The 12,254-nt window shown below is 44.9% G+C and overlaps 1 protein-coding gene across 1 annotated transcript in view; it reads right to left on the bottom strand.

Moving 5' to 3' along the window:
- ADGRA2 (adhesion G protein-coupled receptor A2) overlaps positions 1–12,254 on the bottom strand; it is a 275,657-nt gene that overhangs the window by 129,667 nt on the left and 133,736 nt on the right. Inside the window, exon 2 of the mRNA XM_073618235.1 lies at positions 11,373–11,444. Coding sequence (XP_073474336.1) covers positions 11,373–11,444 — 72 coding nt within the window. The remainder of the gene's footprint in view (positions 1–11,372; positions 11,445–12,254) is intronic.

Raw genomic sequence — 12,254 nt, 5'->3', positions numbered from 1 at the left:
TCTGCAAATCTCTTCACTGGCCTCCGCTCAGTGTCCTCCACCCTTCTCTGCCAATCTCTTCACTGGCCTCCGCTCAGTGTCCTCCACCCTTCTCTGCCAATCTCTTCACTGGCCTCCGCTCAGTGTCCTCCACCCTTCTCTGCCAATCTCTTCACTGGCCTCCGCTCAGTGTCCTCCACCCATCTCTGCAAATCTCTTCACTGGCCTCCGCTCAGTGTCCTCCACCCTTCTCTGCCAATCTCTTCACTGGCCTCCGCTCAGTGTCCTCCACCCTTCTCTGCCAATCTCTTCACTGGCCTCCGCTCAGTGTCCTCCACCCATCTCTGCCAATCTCTTCACTGGCCTCCGCTCAGTGTCCTCCACCCTTCTCTGCTAATCCATTCACTTGCCTCCGCTCAGTGTCCTCTGATCCAAATCATTTGGTGGGGGGGGGATTATGGTGTGGGGTTGTTTTTCAGGGGTTGGGCTTGGCCCCTTAGTTCCAGTGAAGGGAACTCTTAGCATACCAAGAAATTTTGGACAATTTCATGCTCCCAACTTTGTGGGACCAGTTTGGGGATGGCCCAGTGGCGGATGGTGCTCAAAAGGGGCGCAAACAAACTAAAAAAATACTCAACCCCCCATCAAATGCAGCCTCATTGTGCCCATAAAACACAGCCACTGTGACCATGATATGCAGCCACTTGTGCCCAACATATGCAGCCATTTGTGCCCATCAAATGCAGCCACTTGTGCCCATCAAATGCAGCCACTTATGCCCATCATAGGCAGCCACTTGTGCCCATCAAATTCAGCCACTTGTGCCCATCATATACAGCCACTTGAAGTTGTGCCGAACAAATTCAGCCACTTGTGCCCATCATATGCAGCCATTGTGCCCATCATATGCAGCCATTGTGCCCATCATATGCAGCCATTGTGCCCATCAAATGCAGCCATTGTGCCCATCAAATGCAGCCACTGTGCCCACCATATGCAGCCTCTTGTGCCCATCATATGCAGCCATTGTGCCCATCAAATGCAGCCACTGTGTCCATCAAATGCAGCCACTTGTGCCCATCAAATGCAGCCACTGTGCCCACCATATGCAGCCTCTTGTGCCCATCATATGCAGCCATTGTGCCCATCATATGCAGCCATTGTGCCCATCAAACGCAGCTACTTGTGGCCATCAAATGCAGCATGGCGCTCACAGGTCACCTTTTTTGAGGCCTATTAGAGCCTATGGCTCCAATCAGGTGCTTCAAAACAATCCCCTCCGCTGTAATTCAGGCGCACTGTGCCCGAAAAGGGGCTGGGTGTCTGAATAGGGGGTGGCAGTGGCAGCCATAGATAGATTCATGCAATGGAGAGAGGGGGCGGCGCCCGTGCACCCTTATGGACGCACCGCCACTGGGATGGCCCCTTCCTGTTCCAACATGACTGCACACCAGTGCACAAAGCAAGGTCCATAAAGAAATGGATGAGCGAGTTCGAGGTGGAGAAACTTGACTGGCCTGCATAGAGTCCTAAACTCAACCCGATAGAACATCTTTGGGATGAATTAGAGAGGATGCTGCGAGCCAGGCCTTCTCGTCCAACATCAGTGCCTGACCTCACAAATGCTCTTCTGGAAGAATGGTCAAACATTCCCATAGACACCCTCCTAAACCTTGTGGACGGCCTTCCCAGAAGAGCTGAAGCTGTTATAGCTGCAAAGGGCGGAGCCAACTCAATATTGAACCCTACGGACTAATGCCCCGTACACACGATCGGATTTTCCGACGGAAAATGTGTGATAGGACCTTGTTGTCGGAAATTCCGACCGTGTGTACACAAATCCGACGGACAAAGTGCCACGCATGCTCAGAATAAATAAAGAGATGAAAGCTATTGGCCACTGCCCCGTTTATAGTCCCGACGTACGTGCTTTACGTCACCGCGTTCAGAACGATCGGATTTTCCGACAACTTTGTGTGACCGTGTGTATGCAAGACAAGTTTGAGCCAACATCCGTCAGAAAAAATCCATGGATTTTGTTGTCGGAATGTCCGAACAAAGTCCGACCGTGTGTACGGGGCATAAGTCTGGGATGTCATTAAAGTTCATGTTTGTGTAAAGGCAGGCGTCCCAATACTTTTGGTAATATAGTGTATATCATGGATGGTGTTGGTCTGTTGTGTGCGATAAAATTGCCTTCCAAAATGTGTCTGATTTCAACCTGAACAACAAATGTTCATGGTTACCATCAGGCATGCCCAAACAATCATTCTCGGGGGAACAACGTCAAACATGGATGGAAACATTTGAAAAGAATTCCGTCAGGCTTAGATTGGTGTAATTTAGGCATGATTACAATGACCATAATTATAGTCTCTTTTTTTCTAAAATAAATTCTTATTTTTTTCTTTTACAATAATGCCTCCAACCCAAAAATGTAATAGTTATTGTTTGTTAGAATATGTTACCTTTTTTCCTTGTAATATTAGGATCACATGCAAGACAGACTTTCCTTTTCTGGTGAGTTTCATTAGGGCCACTCAGGGGCCACTCAGGGGCCAATCATTCTTGATGCAGTAGTGAATTGGGTTGAATTTCTGGGGTTATTCTCTAGAGATTATTGCCCATCGTAGAAGTTTGCATTTCGTACCCTCCAGCTGTTCCGGATTCTGCACTATTGTCCCACCAATGTCCATACAATCTCTTAGATTGTAAGCTCTAAGGAGCACGGCCCCCCGATTCCTCTTGTTTTGAGAGGCATTGGGGATGATTTACTAAAACCGGAGAGTGCAAAATCTGGTGCAGCTCTGGTCAATTTTAATAAACAATGTTACTTTGTATCTCTCTATCTCCCGTCTGATCAATGTTTATAAACAATGTTACTTTGTATCTCTCTATCTCCCATCTGATCAATGTTTATAAACAATGTTACTTTGTATCTCTCCATCTCCTGTCTGATCAATGTTTATAAACAACGTTACTTTGTTTCTCTGTATCTCCTATCTGATCAATGTTTATAAACAATGTTACTTTGTATCTCTCTATTTCCCATCTGATCAATGTTTATAAACAATGTTACTTTGTATCTCTCTATCTCCCGTCTGATCAATGTTTATAAACAATGTTACTTTGTATCTCTCCATCTCCTGTCTGATCAATGTTTATAAACAATGTTACTTTGTATCTCTCTATCTCCCCTCTGATCAATGTTTATAAACAATGGGGGAGATTTACTAAAACTGGTGCACACAGAATCTGGTGCAGCTCTGCATAGAAACCAATCAGCTTCCAGGTTTTTTTTTTTTTTGTCAAAGCTTAATTGAACAAGCTGAAGTTAGAAGCTGATTGGCTGTCATGCACAGCCGCACCAGATTTTGCAGTTTTTACGCATGTGCAGGGGAAATCACGTGGCCGCGCAGAGCCCTATAGCACATCTACATAAGTGTCATAATGATGGCGCTGGGTTGGGGGGCAAAGTCGGCACTGAGGTTCTGTTTTAGTACAAGTTTAATGTAGCAGTTGTTAAAAAAAAATGATCGGGTATCTGTTCATTGCTACAAGCTCAGACTTCTGAAATCTGTAGATTCCTTCCACAGAAGTGTCCGGCAGGCAGTAAAAACGCAGATCAATCCAACCACCCACCTACAGGCGGACATGGTGCCGCTTTGGTGCGTACACGTTACCGCGGCAACTTTAACACTACATGCAGAGTATGACAGGTGGCACCACCTGTCCAACTTTTCCATGTAAGTTCAAGTGGAGTTCCACCCTTTTTCACTTTGGCCCCCAGCATTGCTTATCGCTATGCCATCAATGTTTGGTCCCCATTGTGTCCACACTGGAAGGTTTCCCCTCTAATATTTTTCTGGGGACAACCCTCTCAGGGCTGGGCTCAGCTCTTCCTTCTCTGAGCTGGCCGCTCAGCTGTCGGCTAATTGCCAGCTCCTACCTCTCTCCACAGGTACTCAACTGTTGATGATATCCTGCTCGTCAGTCCTGCCTACTTAAGCCGTCCAGTCCAGAGGATCTCTTCCTTCGCCTTGGTCAACATCACAGAGACTATCTCCTGCGATCCTGTTCAAGACTTGCTTTGCTGACATCCCTTCGGGCTCCAGATCCTGCTTGCTGTTCCACTACATTGATCCCTGACTTCTGGCTTGGCTGACTATACGTTCCCCTTACTGAACTCTGGCTATGTTTTGACTACGTTTGTTCTTTTTTACTTTTATTATTAAACAAGTGTGATTTAACTGTACTTCTGTCTCGGCCTGATTTCATGGTTTCTGACAAACCCAAAATGTGGGATTTTTCTTTTACTTTCATTTTTAATGATAATGGTAAAGAGAACAAATAAAAAGGGGGGATCTCCTTAATGGGGACACAGACTGCAATAAAAAACTGACAGGGGGGTCCAATCCCTCTCCACTCTATCCAATGCTAAAAATAAAGTTTTGCCTTTAGTTATATTTTAATGACCTTTAGGCTTCCTGAAGCGCTGCACTTCAATAAGGTACGTCATATCCTGCCTCCCGTTGGCTCCTGGGATATATGTGTCATTAGTGCCAGGAGTCAGCGGGCATCCTGCACGTCGGGTGCGCCTCGCTTTCTTCATACTGCACAGGCGCAAGATCGGGAGGTGCATGCTGGGTAGCCAGCTGCACCCTATCCCGGGGAAAAAAGGCCGACTGGACTTCAGATGCCCACACTGAAGATGGGAGCTTACAGGATGGAGAGGGGACAGTGAGTAACATTGGATTTACAAGGAAAACAAACGATTACATAGACAGCTTATACCAATTTACATGGCATAAGCTGCGACTATCACGGAGGTTTGACTGGAATATATAACTAGAGCTCCGCTTTAATGGGGCACACTGCAACTGCAAACGAAAAAATTGCGGAATCTTCTCGCTACGCAAAATTGTCGCTTTTTTTTGTACGTGTTAGTAAATAGTGCTGGGATCTCTTTTATACAAGGAGAGCTGTACTTTGTTTCCATATTTGTGCCTTTCCTGGCTCATTCCCTGTCTATAAAGCTTGTGCAATCCAAATCCTGAACTTCTTTTTTTTTACGTGTCTCTTCCTCCAACACGTATGATCCTTTCCCGTGTAATATGATTCAGGTTTGCTGTTTTCTATTCCGCGCCTTTGGCAGCGAAACACAAGCTGACTTTTTTTTTTTTTTTTCCAGTAAAAGTATATTTTTTCAACCAAGAAAGTTTGCAGCTCAATAAGTCTCTGTGTGATTACGCCAGCATAGGACTGTTGGCATGCTACCCCTTAGACACTTCACTTCATACATCAAACAAAATTATCCGGCCGCCCCCTGATCTCACAGCTGGAACCTATAACTGGGCTCCCTCTAGGTCTGAGGGACAGAGTAAGCCTTCTGCTTTCCCCCAATTTCTGCATACCTCCATCTAACCCGCAGCTCAGCCATAAATCTTCGGCTCATTACAAGCTGGCCTGGCTATAAAGATTCCTATTACTGGCAGATAAGAGAGCTCTGTTCTGGAGGCCCAGCATGCAGCACACTGGACTCAGTGATGATCCCAACAATTAACTCCGTGTGTGGAGGGAATGGCGTACAATATCGTGCAGGTCCTCCATCAGAGCCAATGAATGGTTCAGTGTTAGGGCGTTCTTCCCCTTGGAGCAAGAGTTAAATGAAGACTTTTGTCAGGCCAATATTCATAAAAAAAGTTAACAGCATTTTTTAGAACTTCCTTCGAGCCTTCTGGGAATCCACTGGTAGAAAGGAGGCCGGCCGGGATGTAGACGTACAGGGTTGTAGATTTTTTTTGCGTTGTTTGGAATTCTATACTTCGGAAAACAGAAAATGGCCCAGCCCTGTATTCGCACTTTCTCAAGGCCTAAGTCACAGAGAGGTTCCCACAGGAGGAGAACTTCAAATTCTGCATGTGGTGGGAATGGCGTAAAATGTAGTGGTACAGGTCCCCCATCAGAGCCATTGGGTCAGTGTTGGCTCATTCTTCCCCTCGAAGTTAAAAGGAGACTTTTGTCAGACCGATATTCATAAAAAGTCAACGGCGTTTTTAGAGCTTACTTCAAGTCTTATAGGAAAATGCTGGTAGAGGCAGGCCGGGATGTAGATGTATGAGTTCTAGTTTTCCACGTTGTTTGGAATTATTTCTTTGGAAAACAGAAAAAGACCCAGCCCCGTACTTGCACTTTCTCAAGGCCTAATGTCTACCCTGATCTTCCCATCATTTTAATGGATTCTGTCAGAGTCACAGAGTGATTCCCACAGGAGGAGAACTTCAAATTCTGTGCATGGAGAGAATGGCGTACAATATTGTGCAGGTCCTCCATCAGAGCCAGTAAATGGGTCAGTGTTAGGGCATTCTTCCCCTCGGAGCAAGAGTTAAAAGAAGACTTTCGTCAGGCCAATATTCATTAAAAAGTTAAAGGTGTTTTTTGGAACTTCCTTCGAGCCTTCTGGGAATCCGCTGGCAGAAAGGAGGCCAGCCGGGATGTAGACATACAGGGTTGTAGTTTTTTTGAGTCGTTTGGAATTATATGCTTTGGAAAACAGAAAAAAAGCCCAGCCCCATACTCGCACTTTCTCAAGGCCTAACGTCTACCCTGATCTTTCTGTCATTTGTAATAGATTCTGTCAGAGTCACAAAGAGGTTCCCACAGGAGGAGAACTTCAAATTCTGTGCGTGGAGGGAATGGCGTACAATATCATGCAGGTCCTCCATCAGAGCCAGTGAATGGGTCCGTGTTAGGGAGTTCTTCCCCTCAGGGTTAAAAGGAGACTTTTGTCAGACCAATATTCATAAAAAGTCAACTGCGTTTTTAGAGCTTACTTCAAGTCTTCTTGGAAAATACTGGTAGAGACCAGCCGGGATGAAGATGCATGAGTTCTAGTTTTTCACGTTGTTTGGAATTATTTCTTTGGAAAACAGAAAAAGGCCCAGCCCCATACTCGCACTTTCTCAAGGCCTAACGTCGACCCTGATCTTCCCGTCATTTGTAATGGATTCTGTCAGAGTCACAGAGAGGTTCCCACAGGAGGAGAACTTCAAATTCTGTGTGTGAAGGCAATGGCGTACAATATCGTGGTGCAGGTCCTCCATCAGAGCCAATAAATGGGTCAGTGTTAAGGCGTTCTTCCCCTCAGAGTTAAAAGCAGACTTGTCAGACCAGTATTCATAAAAAGTCAACGGCAGTTTTAAAACGTCCTCCAAGTCTTCTGGGAAAAACGCTGGTAGAACTGATGCCAGTCAAGATGTAGATGTATGGGTTCTAGTTTTTCACTTTGGTATTATATACTTTGGGAAACAGAAAACGGCCCAGCCCTATACTCACATTTTCTCAAGGCCTAACGTCTACTCAGATCTTTCTGTCATTTGTAATGGATTCTGTCAGAAGTCACATAAAGGATCCCACAGGCGGAGAACTTCCAATTCTGTGTGTGGAGCGAATGGCGTAAAATATTGTGCAGGTCCTCCATCAGAGCCAATGAAAGGTTCAGTTGTTGGCACGTTCTTCCCCTTGGAGTTAAAAGACTTTTGTCAGACCAATACTCATTAAAAAGTTAATGGCGTATTTAGAACTTATTCTGAGTCTTCTGGGAAAACACTGGTAGAAATGAGGCTGGCCGGAATGTAGACGTACGGGTTGTACTTTTTTACCTTGTTTGGAATTATATACTTTGGAAAACAGAAAATGGCCCAGCCCCGTATTCACACTTTCTCAAGAATACTTTCTCTTTCTAACCTCTACCCTGATCTTTCCATCATTTGTAATGAATTCTGTCACATCGAGGTTCCCACAGGCTGAGAACTTCAAATTCTGTGTGTGGAGGGAAGGGCGTTCAATATTGTGCAGGTCCTCCATCAGAGCCAATGAATGGGTCAGTGTTGCCGTGTTCTTCCCCTCAGAGTTAATAGAGGACTTTTGTCAGACCAATATTCATAAAAAAGTAAACAGCGTTTTTAGAACTTACTTCAAGTCTTCTGGGAAAATGCTGTTAGAAGCCAGCCGGGATATAGATGTACTTGTTCTAGTTTATCACTTTGGTATTATATACTTTGGAAAACAGAGAATGGCTCAGCCCCGTACTCGCACTTTCTCAAGGCCTAACGTCTACCCTGATCTTTCCGTCATTTGTAATGGATTCTGTCAGAGTCACGGAGAGGTTCCCACAGCAGGAGAACTTCAAATTCCCATAGTGGGTGGAGGACCAGTAGAAGCATAAAGTGGTCCTCTACTTCATTCTCATTCCTTTTTTCCTCACTTACCTAATATTTATTTCTGTAAGCATTGCCTTCAATTTTCTGGGTTTTTTTTTTTTTTTTCTAGTTCTTAGCTGACTTGGCCTTGTCCCCGTGCTTGGACATGAAACAGTATCATACAATTCTATCATAGGCATATAAAGCAGACTTTATCTGTAATTATTTTTTGGTGTTAATTTTAGCACCCCTTTCTATAACACATATGTGCAGAAACAATGTGCGTCCATTGGCGTTAGAACCATCTCTTCATCCTCTTAGCACAGTGACTGAGCTCTCAAAGACAGTTCTCACCGATGGGACCAGCTCCCGATCATGTGACACTGTGATAGCCATTCACAGTGGCCACATGGTTGGCTGATTCTTCCTGTCCCCCTCCCCCCACACTCTCCCCCCCCCCCCCCCCCCCCGGCATAAAGAACCTGTTAAAAAGGATGTTGAGGCCTCATCGTCTTCTAGCAGTCCCTGCCGGTCTTTTAGTCTCCTTTGGGTGCCTTCTATGTATTCTTAAAGTGGTTCCAAACAAAATAATTTAAGAAATAATCATTTGATACTTACCTGCACTGTAATAGTTTTGCACAGAGCAGCCCTGATCCTCTTCTTTTTGGGTCCCCGTCAGTGATCCTGGCTCCTCCCCCCTGCCGAGTGCCCCCCCAATAGCAAGCCTCTTGCTATGAGGGCACTCGAGCAGTCTCACTCCCGAGCTGTGCTCTGTGTGTCCATTCACACACAGAGCGTGGCTTGGCCCTACCCCCTGCTCTCTCCTCAATGGCTCACTGGCCAATGGCTCCCGCTGCTGTGTGCACCAATAGAATGCATTAGGGTAAAAAAAAAAACTAATTCTTTAGAACCTCTTAAACCTTTAAAAGTCCCAGCCTCCTCTAATTTCCTTCTTTTTTTTGCTGTTGTGATCTGGCTTCCTGTTAGAGGGTGGCTACATCCGTTCTTCATGGCCCCATCGTATGTAGGAATGTAGCATCCCTCTCTTTTACCTTCCTGAGCTGGACTATAGACTATGGACTATGGGATGTGTTAGTGTGCATAGAGCCTTACACATGACCGTAAATATCTAACTGGTGGGGGGATCTATTGTTGCTAGGGGGTCTTATGAGGGGTCTATTATTGCTGACTGCTGGAAGGTTTATTGATACTGTCTGCTGGGAGATGTGTCGTAGCTGGGGTGGAACTATTGTTGCTGGGGGGGGAATCTATGGTTACTGGCTGCAGGAGATCTATTTTATTGCTTTTTTTGAACTCATTAAGAAGTTCCACACAAGTTACTTAGCATCATAAAATTATACTTGGTTCTGTATTCTCCAAAAGGGCGATACTGAGAGGTGGGTGGGGGGTGGAACCAAGGGGCGGTGCTTGGAGGTGGGTAGGGGGCGGAGACAAGGGTATGTGAGAAGGGGGGTGTTCTGCATCTATTCTCTGAGAAAAAAAGCTCTGCATTTATCTGTATACAGTGGGGAAAATAATGATTTGATCCTCTGCAGATTGTGTTTGCCCATTTACAAAGAAATGAAGGGTCTATATTTTTTATATTTTTATCATAGGTGTATTTTATATGATAGAGACAGAATATCAACCAAAAATCCAGAAAAAATTATACAAATGTTATAAGTTGAGTTGCAGTTCAGTGAGTAAAATAAGTATTTGATTCCCTACCAACCAACAATAATTCTCCCCCCACAGACTGGCTACAGTAGGTGCTCATGTGGTCCACAGATTAGTCCTGTCAATGTAAGAAGGTTCTCCTAACGACAACTCGTTATGTGTATAAAAGACACCTGTCCACAGAATCTCTTTCTTCTATTCAAACCTCATCATCATGGGAAGAACAAAGAGCTGTCAGAGGACGTCAGGGAGAAGATTGTAGACCTGCACAAGGCTGGAATGGGCTACAAGACCATCAGCAGAAGCTTGGTGAGAAGGAGACAACTGTTGGAACGATTATTCGCTAATGGAAGAAATACAAAATAACCATCAATCGCCCTCAGTCTGGAGCTCCATGCAAGATTTCTCCTCATGGGGTGAGGATGGTCATGAGAAAAGTGAGGGATCAGCCCAGAACTACACAGGAGGAACTTGTGAATGATCTCAAGGCAGTTGGTACCACCAAACAAACCATTGGTAACACAATACGCCGCCATGGATTAAAAACCTGCCGTGCTCGCAAGGTCCCCCTCCTCAAGAAGGCAAATGTACAGGTCCGTTTGAAGTTTTCTAATGAACATCTAAATGATTCCGAGAAGGATTAGGAGAAAGTTCTGTGGTCAGATGAGACCAAAACTGAGCTTTCTGGCATTAACTCCACTCGCCGTGTTTGGAGGGAGAAAAATGCTGACTATGACCCTAAGAACGAGAGCCAATGGACGGGGCCATGTATTGTAAAATCTTGGATGAGAACCTTCTTCCCTCAGCCAGAACACTGAAGATGGGTCATGGATGGGTCTTCCAGCATGACAATGACCCAGAACATTATGCCAAGGCAACAAAGAAGTGGCTCAAGAAGAAGCACATTAAGGTCATGGAGTGGCCTAGCCAGTCTCCAGATCTTAATCCCATAGAAAATGTATGGAAGGAGCTGAAACTTTGAGTTGCCAAGTGGCAGCCAAGAAACCTTAAGGATTTAGAAAAGATCTGTAAAGAAGAGTGGACCAAAATCCCTCCTGAGATGTGTGCAAACCTGGTCACCAACTACAAGAAACGTCTGACCTCTGTGATCGCCAACATATATATATATATATATATATATATATATATAGAGAGAGAGAGAGAGAGAGAGAGAGAGAGAGAGAGAGAGAGAGAGAGAGAGAGAGAGAGAACATATACACACCTACCTCTGAGATGTCAGACACGCCCCCTGCTCTGCTCACCCTTTAGCTCTGCAATCAGCTGTGCTCATGCTCCCTGCTGATTGGAGTCTGACTCAGCAGGAGGTGTGTCCAGCTTCTGCAGAGAGACCACTGCTTCCACACGAAGAGCATGGGTGGTATGCTGGCAGGGGACAGGCTTTTCTACTCTTCTAAAGAAATGGAACTGTAAGGCTTTGCACGCCTTTTGTTTTCTCGCCCCCCCAGGATATATTTAGCGAAGTTTTAAACTTTTGATTCATTTGCATTTACTCACAGCTTCTCCAATTCCTGAAGTCCATAGAAAGATCCGTTTCTCAGTGCGGTAATCTTATTGTTGCTGAGGATCCTGCAAAAAAAGAAACAGAGCGGCTTAGTAAATCTGAAGAGGAAATAAATTACGGTTCAAGAGATCGACATTCTATAAAACCCTTTCAAGTGCAGCTAAGAGTCCATTCACACTTGTGCAACTTCAAAATCGTGCGATTTCCATTGTGACTTTACACTGCCACTTTGATGCTATTTTGATGAGACTTTGAATGGGTGCGACTTTGGGCCAATGTGATTGTTTGTGCTCTACAAAGTCGCACACAAGTCACGTGTACGTCATGCAGGTGCGACTTTTCAGGGTTTCACATTGAAGTCTGTGGCCCCCAAGTCACACGAAGGTTCGGACCAAAGTAGTGCAGGAACTACCTTAAAGTCGCTGCAACTTTAAGTCGCTCAGATATGCACGGTAGACATTGGGAAGCATGGGCTGCGACTTGTCATGCGGCTTTAGGGGTCAAACATCGCATGACAGGTCGCACAAGTGTGAATGGGGCCTTACACTCTTTGAAGTGCATGTACTGCAGGGCATTAGCATTATTAAAGGAGAACTCTAGACAATATTACAAAAAAAATAGGATCTTATATTATATTACACTCTGACACAAAATTAAATCTCATAACCAAAACATAAAAGGTGATGAAGGGCTCATTCACATAGACAGAAGCTGACAGCAAGATCCTGCCTTAAAATTGTACGTGTACAGCAGAAACGGACCCTACTGGTCGCCGGGAATTGATCAAGATTTCTTTTTTTTTAATACATACTCTGATTTATATTACAGTATATTATATTATGATTGCACACTTCAGTATGCAGTATGTTAAAAAA

The sequence above is a fragment of the Aquarana catesbeiana genome, linkage group LG03 (genome assembly GCF_042186555.1).
Source record: "Aquarana catesbeiana isolate 2022-GZ linkage group LG03, ASM4218655v1, whole genome shotgun sequence".
Lineage (NCBI taxonomy): Eukaryota > Metazoa > Chordata > Amphibia > Anura > Ranidae > Aquarana > Aquarana catesbeiana.
The sequence above is the reverse complement of the archived record's forward strand: the minus strand, read 5'-3'. Positions and strand labels throughout refer to the sequence as shown.